Raw genomic sequence first — 19,085 nt, forward strand, 5'->3', positions numbered from 1 at the left:
TTTGATGTAGCATTTATGAGCATTTAGCTGATTCAGTGCATTCATCGTGGTTGTGGTTACTTTTGTAAGAAAATTCAATTCTTTGCGCTGCTTTTGATGATAAGTTTACAAGAATGAGTGGAAAGGGGGGGGGGGCTAAGTGATCACGTGGTATAACATCAAAATCGAAACATTCCTTTTACGTGTGTTTTTTTTTTAATAATTTATATATACATATATATATTTTTATGAAATGTTCAGCTTTTATATACAGATACAAATGTGTAAACTCACACAATTCATAAATCTATAATTATCTTTGTTATAACGTCCATTTTTTTTCCTTGCTTGCATGGTTCAGACGGAGTTTGTCGAGGCAAATATTCTACAATTGTATGCGTTTTCTGTCGCCAACCTTCCCCTGTTTCCGAGCAACGTAATGCCCTGACATGTTTTTGCAGCACATTGGAAATTAATAACGTTCATCTACATTCCATAAATTAAGTTTTGTCACAATAAAAATAACCTTAGTAGAAACGGTCAGGATCAATCAACGATAAACATACACACACACACACATGTATCTATATGTGTATGTGTATATATATATATATTTCCATATATATGTATATATATGTATATATTTATACTGTGTGTCTATATTTACTCTTTAACTTGTTTCAGTCATTTGACTGCGGCCATGCTAGAGCACCGCCTTTAGTCGAGCAAATCGACCCCAGGACTTATTCTTTGTAAGCCTAGTACTTATTCTATCGGTCTCTTTTTGCCGAACCGCTAGGATACGGCGACGTAAACACACCAGCATCGGTTGTTTTGCCTCATATTTTTATTCATCATCTTTCTACGAATTTTCTATTAAGTATACGGTGTTTACGGAGTCCCCTGTTACTTATATTTCAAAATTGGCATTTATCATCATCACCATCATCATCGTCAGCTCAATTTTGGGCTTTTAATAATATCCTTGATATCTTAAACAATGGCTTCCCGATGCAGACTTCTTTCTTCCGTAATTATTTTCTTTTCATAAATATATATTAACAAAAATTTCCAACGAAATCTACTTACGGCTTCCAACATACTACATACATACATACATATATATATATATATATATATATATATTATATATATATATATATATATATATATATATATATATATATAAATGTGTATATGTCTGATGTACAAAAATGGCTTCCAAATTACACAACCATTAGGAGGCGAGTTTGGGGTTTAAATAAATAAATATTATTTGAGATTTACAAAACTTCCGGATACGATTTATTAAATCCTTAATCCACCTTCAGATAAGGTTAAAACCGAAACCATTCTCTCCTCCTGTCTCGCAGCTTCCACAGAATTTTCTTTTTTCCTTTCTTTTTTTTTTCCCCATAATTCCAAAGAAATTCTATTCAAACGGTGCTTTCTAGTTAGTTCTTCTACGATCAAAACATTCGATATAACGGCACCAACCAGGGTCTTGGGCGTTATAGGTCGGTGTTAATATTCTTCAATGGCAAACTCGCATCCAGATTCACTTAAATTTCAAAAGCTGGTCGTGTGTGTGTGCGTGTAAAAGCCAGCAGATATGTCTCTGTCGGTTTATATTTATTATTTAAAATCTTTGTATCCTGTTTACGCATCTAGTAAAGGTATCACCTCTTCAGAGTGTGTGTGTGTGTGTGTGTATAATTCATATAAATATATATATATATATAAGATAATATATATAAGATTATATATATATATATATATATATATATATATAAGATATAATATAAGAGAATATATATATATATATATATATATATATTATATAAGATTAATATATAAATTTTGCTCCAACGTTGTACCATTCTATTCTTTTGCCTAGCCACTCAAATGCCAAACCTGTGGGGTGGGGGGAACACCTTGGGTTCATTCGTGATTTAAAAAAACAAAACAAATACGCCGCAACCATTGTGCTTCTTCAGAATTTCTAAAATATAACATCAAAACCCATTGTAGATTTAAATATCAACCACAGTTCCATCTCTGATCACTGCTTAGCGCGCAATTCATAATAAATGTTCTGTGTGTTCTCAGCCGTAAATTAAAGAAGGAACTAACAACAACAATAATAATAATAATAATAATAATAATAATAATAATAATAATAATCTCATTACATTGTCTAATAATCAGTCTATTGACATATAAGGGAAAGAATTTTTTCTTAGATCTCATTGAATTTTATTTATATAAAGATTACGAAGCAATATTTTCCCTTTTTTGTTTGTCCAAATAAAAGTGCCTTAATCAGTGGGCGTAACCTTGGGGGTTTACAGACCTGAAGGGGTGGCCGTTTTATATACTTTTATATACGTGTGTTTCCGCTAGTGCAACGTTTGTTGCGTTTTAGAAAAACTAAGGTCAAAGACCCTCTTTTTACGCCTCAGCCTTCAACCTAAATTCAGGTTACAGTCTTAAACTAATATATTGTTGAATCATGAATTTATTTTGCGAATTCTGAATTCGGCATTAGTTAAGGGAAAAACAAATAAATCGCCATTTAAAATTCTAAGTTCGTTTTACTGATTTCAAAATCGAAGATTTCATGAGATAATCGATCTTTTGAAATACGAGAAGAATTTCACAAATATTCTTCTCTCTCTCTCTCTCTCTCTCTCTCTCTCTCTCTCTCTCTCTCTCTCTCTCTCTCTCTTCTCTCTCTCTCCTCTCTCTCTTTCATACTTGCTGTCTCACACACAAACACTCTCTCTTTTTGATTACTTACATACACCATACATACATATATATATATATATATATATGTACGTACGTATGTATACAAATATAAGTAAATATAAATATAAATGAATATATATACATAATATATATATATATATATATATATATATATATATATATATATATATAAAATATATATATATATATATATATATATATATAAAATATATATGTATATATATATATATATATATATGCATATATGTATATATATGTGCATATATGTATATATATATGCATATATTATATATATATGCATATATGTATATATATATGTATATATTGTGCATATATGTATATATGTATATATATGTGCATATATGTATATATATGCAAAAGCATTGTTCATAACATAAAATCTGAAAAGCATTCCACTAAGAAATGCCAAAGTCCCGATAAACATCGGCCGGCATAATCTTGTCCATGTTCTTCATAATAAGGACACGAGACAAAACAGAAAACGAAAATTTTGTAAAAACCTTTTTTTAGACACACTTTACACACAGTGTTTATATATAAACGCATTTGCATCCATCTACACAAATGTGCCTGTACAAAAAAATAACTTTATTTCAAAAATCTCTTTTAAAATTTACATTTTTAACGTGTTATATAATTAAAATAAAATTACTATGAAAAATTAATTTTTTTGTGTCGGTTCAATTAATTTCTTTTATTTTGTCTTTTGTGCGTGCATGCATGCATGTGTGTCTGTGTGTCAGTATGTGGGGGGTGAGGCGAAGTTTGAGCAGATATATATTTCTTTATTACCCACAAGGGGCTAAACACAGAGGGGACAAACAAGGACAGACAAACGGATTAAGTCGATTCCATCGACCCCAGTGCGTAACTGGTACTTAATTAATCGACCCCGAAAGGATGAAAGGCAAAGTCGACCCCGGCGGAATTTGAACTCAGAACGTAACGGCAGACGAAATACGGCTACGCATTTCGCCCGGCGTGCTAACGTTTCTGCCAGCTCGCCGCCTTCGAGTTTGAGTAGATATAAGTAAGTTTGTGTGTGTATCCGTGAAAGCCTCTGTGTGTGTGTGTGTGTGTGTGTGTGTGTGTGTGTGTGTGTGTGTGTGTGTGTGTGTGTGTGTGTGTGTGTGTGTGTTCAGCGCTAAAAAACTACTGTCGCGAAAATCCAGTCAGCCGTGCTAAAATAATCAGAGCCCAAAAGGCTGCGCCGAAGCGTCTCATTCAGTTACTTTTGATGTTACCAGAAGATGGAGTCAATTACTTGACGATTCCTAAAGAGAGGGATCCATCAATGGGTGACCAGCGCTGTTGGATCTCAGACGAAGTTACGTTCAGTCCTTTAAACACACGAAACCTTGCGTCTAATTTTTCTGCGACAAATACGAAAGTTAAATGAACTGACCTTACAAAGATTTGAACCAGCATTACGTGCTTCGAATCCCGGTAGAATGAGAACATACACACGCTTAGATCCATACGCACGCAAATTTGGTTGACAATGGATCTCCGTCGTTCGGCAATTAGGATTCAGGTATTCAAACAACTACCTCTAAGGTAAGGTAAGGTTACGGTGGCCGAGTATACCACTGAACACTCATCTTAATTTCCATGCAAAATCAGCAAAGTCCTTCCTTCTACAATGACAACAATAATTCTACTTGGTGAGATTCCTACAGTTTCCGTCGAGCCACTTCCTTTCACATTTGCCAAGGCGTCACTCAGTGGCGCCTTACACAAATGCCATTTTCTCAGCGATACTACGTCTATATATCAATTTATGTGTGTATGTGTGAGTGTGTGCGCGCACACACACACACACACACACACACATATATACATAATTCATATATATATATATATATATAATTATATATATATATATATATATAATATATATATATATTATATATATATATATATAATATTATATATATATATATATATACAGTTGAAATTTATAGAAATGCAAAAGATGCTAAGACAGGCGTATGAACAACAAGCAAGTGTATTAGTTTGACGCCATCATTCTTCTCTTCTCCACATCCGTTAGGTCCCCACCTCGAATACTGCTGTCCATTGTGGTCTTCCTACAAAAAAATACAAGACACAACGAGGATCGAAGTGCCACAAAGATCGATCACTAAAAAAATATGGCATGATGGAACTTCATTATTGGTCTCGACTTAAACAGCTGAAGCTCTATTCTCTGCAACGCCGCCGTGAGCGATACATTATTTGCACCATGTGGGAAATATTCCACTAATATTATTCAAATGATATCGGTGTTATGTTTACAATTCACCCTAGATATGGCCCCCGTGCAATGCGTCCCCTACAAAGGTCGGGATTGGTTTCGGCCATTATCAGCCCAGGCCGTGACTAACTCAGTAGCACCACCTGGAAAAAACTTTTAGTTAATTATTTCGGGACACCATGGACCACTCGAGCAGAGAGTTGTTGTTGGTTGAGATGTATCCAGGTACAGGTGGGTGTATTCGGTAGTTCCTGGTGGAATTTACTCAGGTACCGTTTGAAAGTTGTGGGGTCTTTTTCTACTATAATTTCTTTCGGGATAACATTGAAAAGAGCAGGACCATTTGCAGGGAAGAAATTGTTTCCGCCAAGTTTTTAGACTCATAAATTGAATATTAAACAAATATAATTGAAATGAGTCCGTTTGCGCATGCGCACGATGGAAATACAAAAGAATAACTTTGGTCTAGCTGTTCGGTTTCCTCCGCAAGAAAACTTAATGCGTCCAAGTGGGGCTTGGGTGTGTGCTACCCTTCCTTCTGTGAGGGAGATGGACAAAGTACCTATTTCTTTACTACCCACAAGGGGCTAAACACAGAGGGGACAAACAAGAACAGACAAACAGATTAAGTCGATTACATCGCCCCCAGTGCGTAACTGGTATTTATTTAATCGACCCCGAAAGGATGAAAGGCAAAATCGACCTCGGCGGAACTTAAACTCAGAACGTAGCGGCTGACGAAATACGGCTACGCATTTCGCCCGACGTGCTAACGTTTCTGCCAGCTCGCCGCCCTGATGGCCAAAATACCACGCTGGGTGGAATTCGCCATTCGTTAGCGTATCTTTGCGTATTCATTTACTATTATTGTCACAACAATTGACCAGAGATGTTAGAAAAAAGAAAATAAAACATCCAACATGGCATCTATTTGTCAGTTATTTGTAACGAAAGTCAATTTAGATGAAATGCAACAGTTGCGACAGAAGATGGTTGCAGCATTGTGGTGTCGGTGACAAGAATACAACGGAAGGTTTATTACAATGGAAATTAATGATGAATTGATTCTTTCTATATTTCGGGTAAATAAACCCATCAACAGAAGGAAGAAGAAAAAAAGAGGCAATTAACGAATTTTTTTTTCTTTAGAGGTGTTGATTCACCTGAATTTTATCAGGAATTAATAAGGTATTGATTCTCTCTTCACACCGTAAGAAGTTTCCGGCAACATTTCGGCCTTGTTTACTTAAAAACTGATCTCGGGATTAGTCAAAGGTCTGACAACAACAAACTCAGTCTCGTAATGATGATGATGATGATGATGATGATGGCGACGAGGATGGTGGCGGTGATGGCGATAATGTGGCGACTACGATAATAATAATGATGACAACGATGATGATGATGGCGATGATGACGACGGCTATGACAACAATGCTGTTGCTGATGATGATGACGACGATGGTGATGATGACCATGAGGAAGATAATGCGAATAATGATGATGATAATGATGATAATTAGGATGATGATGATGATGATGATGATGACAACGGCGACGAAGATAAATGATTTCTTTAACAGGCTCGTAGTGTGTCTGGGCGATGGACACAAACCAATAAATGGAATTTATGCGTGTAATCTTCGATATTTATTCTTTATATGACACAAACGACGAGATGGTCAAAACTGGAACGCCTTCGAGGCTAAACAACAACAGCAATAGCACTACTACCACTTACCCACCACCACAATTAGCAACTCCAACACCTCCATTCACCACTGCCACCAATCCCATCGTGACGGACACTACTATCTCTATCATCTCCACCACCACCAAAAATACCATCACCACCACCACCACCCCTCAATCACAATTATCATACCCCACCCTTATTACCACAATCATCACCACCGGCACCACCGCCACCACCACCACAATCAATGCAAGTTTGCTCCCTAGAAAAACACGAAGCAAAGTAGAGAAATCGGTCAAATATTGTTAGCGGACGAAGTGCCCCTTAATTATTGGACGGATTTTTACAAGGTAGGATGAGCAGGGTGGGGGAGTCATCGAGGGAGCTGGATAGGAAGGGGTTAGCGAGAGAGCTTGATTGGAGGGGGTCACCGAGATAAGGAGCTTATAATTGAAAGGTTCTTGAAAGGAATGAAAAATCAATAGGAAGGAAAAGAAGGATGAGAAAGCTAAGAATGAAGACCTTCTTTAATCCCCGAAAGGAAGCAGAAGATTAATAATTAATTTGATGGGTCATCAACTATAAATAAACATTACCAAATTTACCTGTCATAAATTTTGAAAGGATTTCGAATTCCAGGTAGGACAGTGCGACATAAACCCTCCACCACCACTACCGCCGAACCTTGTTAAAATAATAAAACAAGGAAAATATTCGTTCGTTTCAAGGATTTGGTAGGAAAAAAAAGGGAAAACTGGAAAACTACAAAATGGTTTGTAAAATTTTAGTTGCTGTTCCCTAGCAACAAGTCATCCCTGATCAAGGAGATATTTGACTAAAAAGACATTCTGTTGGTGACCATCATGTCTTTTATTCAGGCACAGTGTGTCTTGGATTATATAGTCTTCCGTATTTTTTTTTTAAGAAAAAGGTGGTGGTGATAGGGGAGGTGGATCTCCGTCGTTCGACGATAAAGATCTTCAACTGTTCGAGATCAACTGAATTATCTACTCCTGAATTAACGCGTAAGTGGTTGAGTATACGCCAGACACGTGTGACAGAGCCGCACCGTTTGAATTCCGAGTACAATCCACTCAGCAGGCTTCTGTTCAGTTTCCTTCGAACGCAACTTCATTCACAAGGAATGGGTTGGTCCAAGGTTATAAGAAATGGTATTTGTCGAAGATGCGAAGCAACGGGATTAAATCAGGAACCTCGTGGTTGCAAAGCGTACCCCTTAACCATTCGGCCCCTACTGTGCCTACGTTAAAAGAATAGTTTGTGATTTAAGAGGAATTTAGTATTTCTAACAAATCCAGTGACCCCATAAAGGGTCTCTTCGATGGCTCGGCACAATTTTAGTTTCGCCCTTTATGATCAGAAGTCCTGATGGGAAATAAATGCGAGCTTCTGCTGGTTTATATTTGGGCTTAGCAACAGATGAGACCAGAATATTTTGTTATTTTAGTGGTATGGTCAGAGAAGCCTGGATCATTTTCAGGGTCTCCGACACTAGAAGGAGAGGATGAAGCTAATCTTGGACCGAAGATCTGACCTCCAATTTTTGCTTCAGACTGGAATCTCCAATAATCCCCCAAGGGACCAGGGTCGGTGTTAAACCGGACGAATAATTATATCTACCACCCAAAAGCTGGAAGGGTGCCTCTGGTGGGCCGCCAAAACACTTTCCGTTCATCAAATTTCAGTTACAGGGGTTCGGTTTCAGACATTTACTCAAGGAGTCAATAAATGTACTGCTTTGCGGTTAGACGAACTTAAAACCTTGCAGATCTTTACTATCAGTTCTGAGAGTATATCTTTCTGAAGCATTTGATTCTTAAGATCTCTGAAAGCTGTATTCTTCCGTCTTTTACTTCATGTTGTTGTCGTCTACTGTTTTTCACTTTACGGCAAAAAGTGTCGACTGTTATAGCATTTTTCACTCCAGCGTTACCTTCAGCAAATACCGTAAATCCTCGAGTATAGTCCGCCCTTGAGTATAATACATGGAGTACTTTTAGGGGGCTGTACCTCTGAAAAACCTAAACCTTGTGTATAATGCGCACCTCTTCTCTAACTTGTGTCAAGGTGTTCTATATAACGTCCTTGGTTTGTAAAAATGTATAGGTTAATGTCCTTTATTATTATTGTATATATAACATAATGCAAACGTGTAGCTTTTTTGTGCATTTTGTTTGCATAAAATAAAGAAATAACAGTAATAACAGCAATAACGTTTAATAAATGTTGCTTACTGCAAGTTATGGATGATTCTTTTATGACTTCATTGCTTTCAGGCTTAGCTTAAGATATTTTCGTGTCCGACATCACAAAATGCGTCTGCGTATGAAGGTGAGAATGACCATACTAACATAGAGCAAGTAGAGATTCGGACATTGCTTAGAAAATATTTTTCGTTTTTAACCTCGTATATAGTACGCACTAGGGATTTTGACCGTTAAATTTTGGTGGGGGGATGTGGATTATACACGAGGATTTACGGTACGTAAACACAAGCGCACACACACACTCTCTCTTTCTCTGCCTTACCTTTCAACTATACCACTTCCCCCCTACGCTAAACACGATCTATTTCTCTTCCTTTCTACCTCTTCCCTTCACTATTTAACCACACAATATAAGAGCAATCCCTTTCCTCTTGCTCTCACCGCTAACACTCTTCTCTCCTTTTCCATTTCCCTTCAACTAACCACGAGGCAGCGCGACGTATTTGGTCTTAGCGTAACAACAGCAAAATGAAACACTTTTAATAAGATTGTGCGGCTGTGTGGTAAGTAGCTTGTTTACCAGCCACATGGTTCCGGGTTCAGTCCCACTGCGTGGCACCTTGGGCAAGTGTCTTCTGCTATAGCCCCGGGCCGACCAAAGCCTTGTGAGTGGATTTGGTAGACAGAAACTGAAAGAAGCCCGTCGTATATATGTATATATATATATATGTCTGTGTGTGTTCGTGTGTCTGTGTTTGTCCCCCTAGCATTGCTTGACAACCGATGCTGGTGTGTTTACGTCCCTGTCACTTAACGGTTCGGCAAAAGAGACCGATAGAATTAGTACTGGGCTTACAAAAGAATAAGTCCTGGGGGTCGATTTGCTCGACTAAAGGCGGTGCTCCAGCATGGCCGCAGTCAAATGACTGAAACAAGTAAAAGAGTAAAGAGAGTAAAGAGACTACCTTCCCTGATTAGTTGTAGCTGCTGATGACAGTAACAACTTCCTACAATTTTACAAGCTGACAATAATATTAGCCAGCGAAATTAAAATATCAACAAAGTCTTTAAGTGTTGTGGTAATACTTTTACTGTGTCAATGACTGGTAAGGACATGGCATTTCGTTAAACAACCACAATATACTACAAATATATTATTAAACGCTTTCATAAGTCACTACTGTGTTAGCAATGCTTTTAAATCACTTTTTAAGGTATTTCTACGGATTTTCTACAAAAATTATCGCCGACTTTGAATTTTTTATACGACGTATCGTATCCGAGACGCCAGATGTAAACAAACAATGGAATCGAAGATGAAAAATGGGCAATGGGCGTATATGATTATATTCCAAGAGGTTTTGCTCATTCCTCAGCACCCATTAACCATCCACGAACTCATTGTTGGCCATAATTTCTATCGAAAATCTATAGAGATTAACTTTACAAATTTTACTATGTTATACACTTGTATAAACATGGGCCCAATGAAAGGAACGAATTCTTATTTCTTTACAGCCCACAAGGGGCTACACACAGAGGGGACAAACAAGGACAGACAAACGGATTAAGTCGATTATATCGACTCCAGTGCATAACTGGTACTTATTTAATCGACCCCGAAAGGATGAAAGGCAAAATCGACCTCGGCGGAATTCGAATTCAGAACGTAGCGACAGAGGAAATACTGCTCAGCATTTCGCCCGGCCTGCTAACGTTTCTGCCAGCTCGCCGCCTTGAAAGGAACGAATTCTAGCGACGTGAATATTTAATTTACAAAACACAGAAGTATGTGCGTACAATCACATCTAACACGTTCATGTACACTAGGACGTGGGAAGCCCCTTTGCTGCAATAGTCGCAGGAGAAAGTTCTCAACAACAATATGTGTGGTAACACATCAGTGAGCTACGGCGTCGATGGAACGCAAGACGCATGCATTTCCTCTATGTTACAGGTTGACCAAGCTTTGCACACATCAGCAAAAGCAATATTTGCGGTTCTTCAAATTCGATGACTGGCATCCGTGCTGGCAGGGTGCAAAGAGCACCATAGGAGTGTAATCATTGACAGAGCGGCTAACCGGCCTCCATGCTAGTGGCACTTAAAAGGCACCATTCGAGCATGATCGTTACCAGCGTCGCCTTACTAGCACTTGTGCCTGTGCTAGTAGGGTGCCAAGAACACCATCCGAGTGTGATCGTTGCCAGAACGGCTAACTGGCTTCCGTGTCAGTGGCACGTAAAAGGCACCATTCGAACGTGATCGTTACCAACGTCGCCTTACTGCCACCTGTGCCGGTAGCATGTGTAAAAAGATTCGAGCGAGGTCATTGCCAGTACCGCCTGACTGGCCCTCATGCCAGTGGCACGTAAAAGCACCCACTACACTCTCAGAGTAGTTGGCATTAGGAAGGGCATCCAGCTGTAGAAACTCTGCCAGATCAAGATTGAAGCCTGGTGCAGCCTTCTGGTTCGCCAGCCCTCAGTCAAAATCGTCCAACCCATGCTAGCATGGAAAGCGGACGTTAAACAATGATGATGATGATGATGGTGTTTGCTTCCCATCCACAGGTACTCAGGTTCAGTTCCATTGCATGGCTCCTTAGGCAAGTGTTTCTTAATCCCTGGGCTGACCAAAGCCTTGTGAGTACATTTCGAAGACAGAAAGTTAATGAAGCCCATCATTTATATATATATGTAGGTGCAGGAGTGGCTGTGTGGTAAGTAGCTTGCTTACCAACCACACGGTTCCAGGTTCAGTTCCACTGTGTAGCACCTTGGGCAAGTGTCTTCTACTATAGCCTAGGGCTAACCAAAGCCTTGTGAGTGGATTTGGTAGACGGAAACTGAAAGAAGCCCGTCGTATATATGTATATACATATATATGTGTGTGTGTGTTTGTTCCCCTAATATTGCTTGACAACTGATCCTGGTGTGTTTATGTCCCCGTAACATAGCTGTTCGGCAAAAGAGACCGATAGAATAAGTACTAGGCTTACAAAGAATAAGTCCTGGGGTTGATTTGTTCGACTAAAGGCAGTGCTCCAGCATGGCTGCAGTCAAATGACTGAAACAAGTAAAAGAGTAAAAGAGAGAGTATATGTTTGTGTGTGTGTGTTTGCCCCCCCCCCCATCATCGCTTGACAACCGATGTTGGTGTGTTTACATCCCTGTAACTTAGCAGTTCGACAACAGGGAGTGATAGAATAAGTCCTAGGCTTACAAAGAATAAGTTCTAGGGTTGATTTGTTCGACTAAAGGTGGTGCTCCAGCATGGCCACAGTGAAGACTGAAACAAACAAAAGAATAAATGTGATCGCGTGTGTATCGTTGGCAATGTATTTTTACTCCATCTTCCCTTCCTTGGACCTTTCCTTTTTCTATGTTTCTGACAAAGAGCTCCGCTCAAAACGTTAAACCCTCCTTCTTACCTTCCTTTCCTGAGTGTCCAATAACACTGTACTTGTTCCACGTCCTCGCGTTGTTGTTTTCTCTTTGTGTTTTTATGTTTGGATTAACTTTACATATGTATAGGTTTGACCCTGTTCAGTCCACTGCAGGACAAAGGCCTCAGCATGTTCTCTCCTCCTCCCTCAACCATGGTCTGATGTGAAGGCTGTGAATCTGGTTTGATAAGCCTCCTCTGGTACAGTGGCTCAACATGGTTTGACAGCACAGTGCAACTTTTATACTCACACCCAGTAGTTGTTAAGTTGATTTCATCAACCCCCCAGTACTCAACTGGTACTTTATTTTACTGACCCTGAAAGGATGAAAGGCAAAGTCACCCTCAGCAGAATTTGAACTCAGAACATAAGGACAGACGAAATACTGCTAAGCAGCTCACCCAGCATGCTAACAACTCTGCCAATTTGCCACCATATATATATGTTGAGAGAGAGAGAGAGAGAGGGAGAGAGTCTATGCCTTCCTGTCTTGATATTGTATGATTGTTGTAAATGGATGTATTTCCAATATTCTGCAAAAACATGTCTGGCCACAAGGAAATATTAATTTGCTTGGAAACAAATGAAGGTTGATGACAGGAAAGGCATCTGAGCATAGAAAATTTGCATCATACAAGCAAGGAAAACTGGATCCAAAAATGGAAGAAAACAATGAAGATAATGAAGTAGGACCCATTGAGATTCCACATTTTATAATTGGTAATTCTTTTGATGCATAAATTTTATAACACCGTTTCATTAAATGAAAATTTTCAATTCTCCTTTGTTTTATTCCATAGTAAAAGTGATTGAGAGGGTAAATCCAAGAAGAATCATCATTATTTAACATCCGCTTTATGTGCTCATATGGGGTGGATGAGAAGTTTTCTGTCAGAAGAGGGAATGAACCTAAAAGCTTTCTCAGTGATACAGACTAAACAAAATAAGCTAAAAAGATAACAAAATAAAGAATCTAAATAAATAAATTTATTTACAAAAGCACTAATATTCTATTAAACAAATAGCTTTTTTATCAATTTCGTCGTAATCCTATCAACGTAGCATCAGCTTCCAGTAACGTCACGTGTTTTACGGAACCCAGGAAGGCAGCAGACATCTCAAAGTCATTCAGTAACAGCTTTACTTGAGTGCCACGACGGTATTCACTGGAAATGCAAAAAAAAAAAAGAAAAATTTAATTTATAAAAATATAAACATAAAAATATGTATATGATATATTATAAATAAATAAAAGACAGATAGACAGGTAGATATGTAGATAGACAGGTAGGTAGATAAAAAAAAAAGATCATCATATTCATTTAACCTCAGTTTTCCATGCTGGCAAGGGTTGGACAGTTCGACTGGGGTCTGGGATGCCAGGAGGCTGCACCAGGCTCCAGTCAGATCTGGTAGTGTTTGGTTGCATTTATAATACTGGTCTCAAATCTTCACACAAGGCCAGCAATTTCGGTGTGGGGGGAAGGAGTAAGTCAATTACATCAACCCCAGTACATGACTGGTATATCTTTTATCGACCCCGAAATGGATGAAAGGCAAAATGAACCGTGATGGAATTTGAACTCAAAGCATCATGATAACTGAAACATTTCCTCCAACATGCAAAGAATCCTGTCAGCCTCTTCAGGATGTATTTGTAATATTTCATCTTTTATACACCTCGGACATAAATGACTTCCAGGAAGAGGCAAGCTGGGTATCATTCCACAATGCCTAGAAAGTCCCGGTGACACAAGTGCCAGGGCGTCACAGAGTAACAGAAACACTTGAACCAAGTGGCCATAAGCTAACAAAAATGGAGGAGTAGTTCTAGTCCAAAGATATTAATTGGTTCTTGGAAACAGCTAAGTGAGAAGGTGATTGACGTGTCTATATAATGACTGGTACTGCAGTCACCCTAGTAACTAAGAGGTCTGAGTTGGAGAAGGAAACAGTGACCCTCTCCTACACCACGAACTAGAAAGAACTAAGGGTTTGAGGCAGTGGTTCAAAGAGACACGGGAAGAGGAGAAGGTGGGTCTCTCACAAAACAAGTTCGAAAAGAGAAGTTATCACCGGTCTACTTTCATAGTGATCTCTTTTACACTCACACCATGAACACACTGTTCACATCTGCTGAGGTGAGGCACTTGGGGCTGCCATCCATGGCACAAGATTGGGAGCTAAAAATCAACCTTCAAAAATAACAGAAGTTCTCAGAAACTGTTGCCACAATTTTACTAACGTCAGACAGTGCTGGTTCCAGAAGCTTCCAATGAGGTCAGTATATTGGTACTCTCCATTCCCTGTGAGGAACACAATGGGAAGGCTGACAAGAGGAAGAGAGCAGAAATATGCAGAACAGGTGAGAAAATGCTGAAGCAAGGTGTGAACACACTGAGATGGGATGCAGAGGGTTCACAGGTCAGTCACTCTGCAAGAGGGACTGACAAGACCAAAGTACTGGGCATCACAAGAGGTCAGTAGGTTTAGGGCCATTTGCTTAACCACCAAAACAGCAGACGTTACTCCAAGGAAGGGAAAACCAGGGGTTGAGTAGTTACCAAATTTTAGGGTCAGATAAATGTAATCATTTAAACATAAATACAGCAATTTTAAATATCAAATAATAATAATAATAACAAATGCTGTTCTAATTACAAAATATGTGAAGTTTTAAAGAAAACTGAATGTATGTAAACTACTCGAAGATGTGTCCAAAGAAAGTGTCACTGGGTTTCCTCTCAAAAGAATTTGATTCGCTGAATCATCATCATTATCATCATCGTTTAACGTCCGCTTTCCATGCTAGCATGGGTTGGACGATTTGGCTGAGGTCTGGCGAACCAAACTCCAATCTGATCTGGCAGAGTTCCTACAGCTGGATGCCCTTCCTAACACCAACACATAATATTGGATAGAAATAAAACAATTATATATTTTTAATTAGTACTTTCTGCCAGCCCTTTTAAGTTTTATTCAATGCTTTTTAGCATTGTTTTTATAAAATCAGTACTTTTCGGTATTCTGAGTGGGTGGCCATGCTTAGGTTTAATGGATTAAAAAACAGCCAAACATTTGGTACAATTTGAAAACTTTTCAACTCTTCATTGCTACAAATTACCCAAATTGAGCAATTTCTTTCATCATCATCATCATTTAGCGTCCGTTCTCCATGCTAGCATGGGTTGGACGGTTCACCTGGGGTCTGTGAAGCTGGAAGGCTTCGTCAGGCCCAGTCAGATCTGGCAGTGTTTCTACGGCTGGATGCCCTTCCTAACGCCAACCACTCCGTGAGTGTAGTGGGTGCTTTTTACGTGCCACCTGCACAGGTGCCAGACAGAGCTGGCAAACAGCCACGAACGGACGGTGCTTTTACGTGTCACCGGCACGGGGCCAGGCGATGCTGGCAATGGACACGAACGGATGGTACTTTTACGTGCCACCGACACGGGGCCAGACGGAGCTGGCAAACGGCCACGAACGGATGGTGCTTTTACGTGTCACCGGCACGGGGGCCAGGTGAGGCTGGCAACGGACACGAACGGATGGTGCTTTTACGTGCCACCGACACGGGGCCAGACAGAGCTGGCAAACGGCCACGAACGGATGGTGCTTTTACGTGTCACCGACATGGGGGCCAGGCGAGGCTGGCAGCTGACATGAACAGATGTTTCACTTAACCACTGCTTTCTGATATATGATTTGATTTGGTTTGATTTTGATTGTTCTCACTGGTCTTGCCGGGTCTTCTCACGCACAGCATACTTCCATAGGTCTCGGTCTCTGGTCATTTCCTTGGTGAGACCTAAAGTTCGAAGGTCGTGCTTCACCACCTCGACCCAGGTTTTCCTGGGTCTACCTCTTCCACAGATCCCGTCAACTGCCAGGTTGGGGAACTTTTTCACACATCTATCTTCATCCATTCTTGCCACATGGCCATACCAGCGTAATCGTCTCTCTTGCACACAACATCTGATGCTTCTTAGGCCCAACTTTTCTCTCAAGGTACTTACACTCTGTCGACTATGAACACTGACATTACACATCCAACGGAGCATACTAGCTTCATTTCTTGCGAGCTTACGCAAATCCTCAGCAGTCACAGCCCAAGTTTCACTACCATGTAGCATGGCTGTACGTACACATGCATCATACAGTCTGCCTCTTACTTTGAGCGAGAGGCCTTTTGTCACCAGCAGGAGTAAGAGCTCTCTAAACTTTGCCCAGGCTATTCTTACTCTAGCAGTTACACTTTCAGCACACCCGCCCCCGCGACTGACTTGGTCACCTAGGTAGCGGAAGCTATCAACTACTTCTAGTTTTTCTCCCTGAAACGTGATAGAAGATTTTATTATTATTATTATTATTATTATTATTATTAAGGTGGCGAGCTGGCGGAAACGTTAGCACGCCGGGAGAAATGCTTAGCAGTATTTTGTCTGCCGCTACGCTCTGAGTTCAAATTCCGACGTGGTCGACTTTACCTTTCATCTTTTCAGGGTCGATAAATTAGGTAGCAGTTACGTACTGGGGTCGATGTAATCGACTTAATCCGTTTGTCTGTCCTTGTTTGTCCCCTCTGTGTTTAGCTCCTTGTGGGTAGTAAAGAAATAGGTATTTCGTCTGTCTTTACGTTCTGAGTTCAAATTCTGCTGAGGTCGACTTTGCCTTTCATCCTTTCAAGGTCAAAAGAATTAGAACCAGTTATGTACTGGGTGGTCGATGTAATTAACTTAATCCCTTCTCCCACATTTGAGGCCTTGTGCTTCAATTATAAAGGATTATCATTATTATTATTATTATTGTTGTTGTTGTTATTTTGGCACAAGGCCAGCAATTTCAGAGGGAGAAAGCAACCATATGAATGTGATCTATGCCAGTGCTGCCTGACTGGCTCCCTTGCCAATGGCATGTAAAGGGCACCCACTACACTCTTGAAGTGGTTGATGTTAGGAAGAGCATCCAGCTGATGAAACCTTGCCAGATCAAGATTGGAGCCTGGTGCAGCCATCTGGTTCGCCAGCCCTCAGTCAAATCGTCCAACCCATGCCAGCATGGAAAGTGGACGTTAAACAATGATGATGATGATGATGAAATAACTCAAATACATTCACCGCAGAATTTGACTTATTTGGTCAACATAGATGGGGGTGAAAGGTAGAAATTTGTCTCAGCGGGATTTGAACACAGATTGTTAAGAACAGTGGGAACATAGTCGCAGGCATGGCTGTGTGGTAAGAAGCTTGCTTACCAGCCACATGGTTCCAGGTTCAGTCCTACTGCATGGAACCTTGGGCACGGGTCTTCTGCTATAGTCTTGGGCAGACCAAAGCCTAGTGAGTGGATTTGGCAGGCGGTCACTGAAAGAAGCCCGTCGTGTATATATATATGTGTGTGTGTGTATGTATGTATGTATATGTTTGTCCCCCCACCATCGCTTGACAACCGGTGTCGGTGTGTTTACGTCCCCGTAACATAGCGATTCGGCAACAGAGACTGATAAAATAAGTACTAGGCTTACGAAGAATAAGTCCTGGAGTCGATTTGTTCGACTAAAGGCAGTGCTCCAGCATGGCCGCAGTCAAATGACTGAAACAAGTAAAAGAATAAACAGGAGGAGAATGCCACTGGACATTTTAGTCCGCTTTGCTAACAATTCAACCAGACACGGAAAAGTATTTTGGGTACTACTTGAGAACAGGGGTCCCGGTGCGCGCACTCGCGTAGTCTCGTATCCGCGCTAGCTAGTTGTGACTAGTCGATCCTACAACGACTAGCTAGCAAAGTAAATAAAACACAAAATGAATCATTTTTGTTAAACAAAGTAAAAAAAACCCAAAGTAAATAAAACACAAAAACACAAAGTAAGGAATGACTAGTCATGACTGGCTAGTGCGGATGCGCGAGTGCGCGCACCGGGATCACTGTTCTCTAGTAGTACCAGTATTTTTAGTGAGAGAAACAAGAAATCGTGGTTCGATACTCACTGAGGTCGGAGGTGAGGTCTTTTACACACGCAATGGAATTTACCCCCAAAGTCGATATAAAGGTCATTATCTTGAACTTCGATAATTTTACCAAGCACAACCCGTCCGGAAGGATCTCCCAGCTGAAACAGTTTGGAATCTCGAAGCAAAGTCGCAAAGGACCTGTCATCATCAGGTTGCTCCTCTTCCGCTTCAATTTCGCCCGGTTTCTCTTCCCAAAGTTCCACGGCCTTCACAAACTTGGTAAGAGTTGATTCAATCGATGCCTTCTTTCCCGGCACATCCTTTTTATCTGAGGGAGAGTCTGAATACTGTTTATATAAAAGAGACAGGGAACTAGGGCGCACATTCCATCGAACAGTCCGTAAGTTGGAAGCGAACCTTCCCACAATGGAAGCTGCCATTTTGTGTGTAACTCTTCAATGGTTGTTACAAGTGATAGTGTATGGATGGATGATAGTGCAATAATTTTTCATGGACAGAAAATAGTGAAATCTCTCCGTTTTGGGATTTGGTTTGCAAAATTCTTTATATGAGTTGGTGTGTTGAAGCATATTCTGTTGTGTCTGGGGAGAGTCATTCTCTTTTAGTGCCTTATAATTTAACACACTCACCGGTAAAATTTCCGCTCATTTACTTATTTTTATTCTCCTAAAATGTTCGTTGCGTCTTGCAACCTTCTCAATAGTTTTTA

General features: G+C 40.0%; 1 protein-coding gene across 1 annotated transcript; it reads right to left on the reverse strand.

Moving 5' to 3' along the window:
* Window positions 1–13,368: 13,368 nt before the first annotated feature.
* On the reverse strand, window positions 13,369–18,831 carry LOC115209778 (28S ribosomal protein S28, mitochondrial). The gene is made up of 2 exons (XM_029778295.2): window positions 18,392–18,831; window positions 13,369–13,567 (listed from the first exon to the last, which is right to left on the reverse strand). Exons 1-2 carry the CDS (start codon window positions 18,793–18,795, stop codon window positions 13,435–13,437), a joined length of 537 nt encoding a protein of 178 aa, XP_029634155.1. The 5' UTR covers window positions 18,796–18,831; the 3' UTR covers window positions 13,369–13,434.
* Window positions 18,832–19,085: the final 254 nt, after the last annotated feature.

This window comes from Octopus sinensis, linkage group LG3, assembly GCF_006345805.1.
Source record: "Octopus sinensis linkage group LG3, ASM634580v1, whole genome shotgun sequence".
In the NCBI taxonomy this organism is placed as follows: domain Eukaryota; kingdom Metazoa; phylum Mollusca; class Cephalopoda; order Octopoda; family Octopodidae; genus Octopus; species Octopus sinensis.

Excerpts from the sequence above, each read along its gene's own strand:
- LOC115209778 (XM_029778295.2), bottom strand. The coding sequence starts at position 18,795 with ATGGCAGCTTCCATTGTGGGAAGGTTCGCTTCCAACTTACGGACTGTT. Across the intron at positions 13,568-18,391 it reads AGACCTCACCTCCGACCTCA|TGAATACCGTCGTGGCACTC; the intron begins GTGAGTATCGAA and ends TTGCATTTCCAG.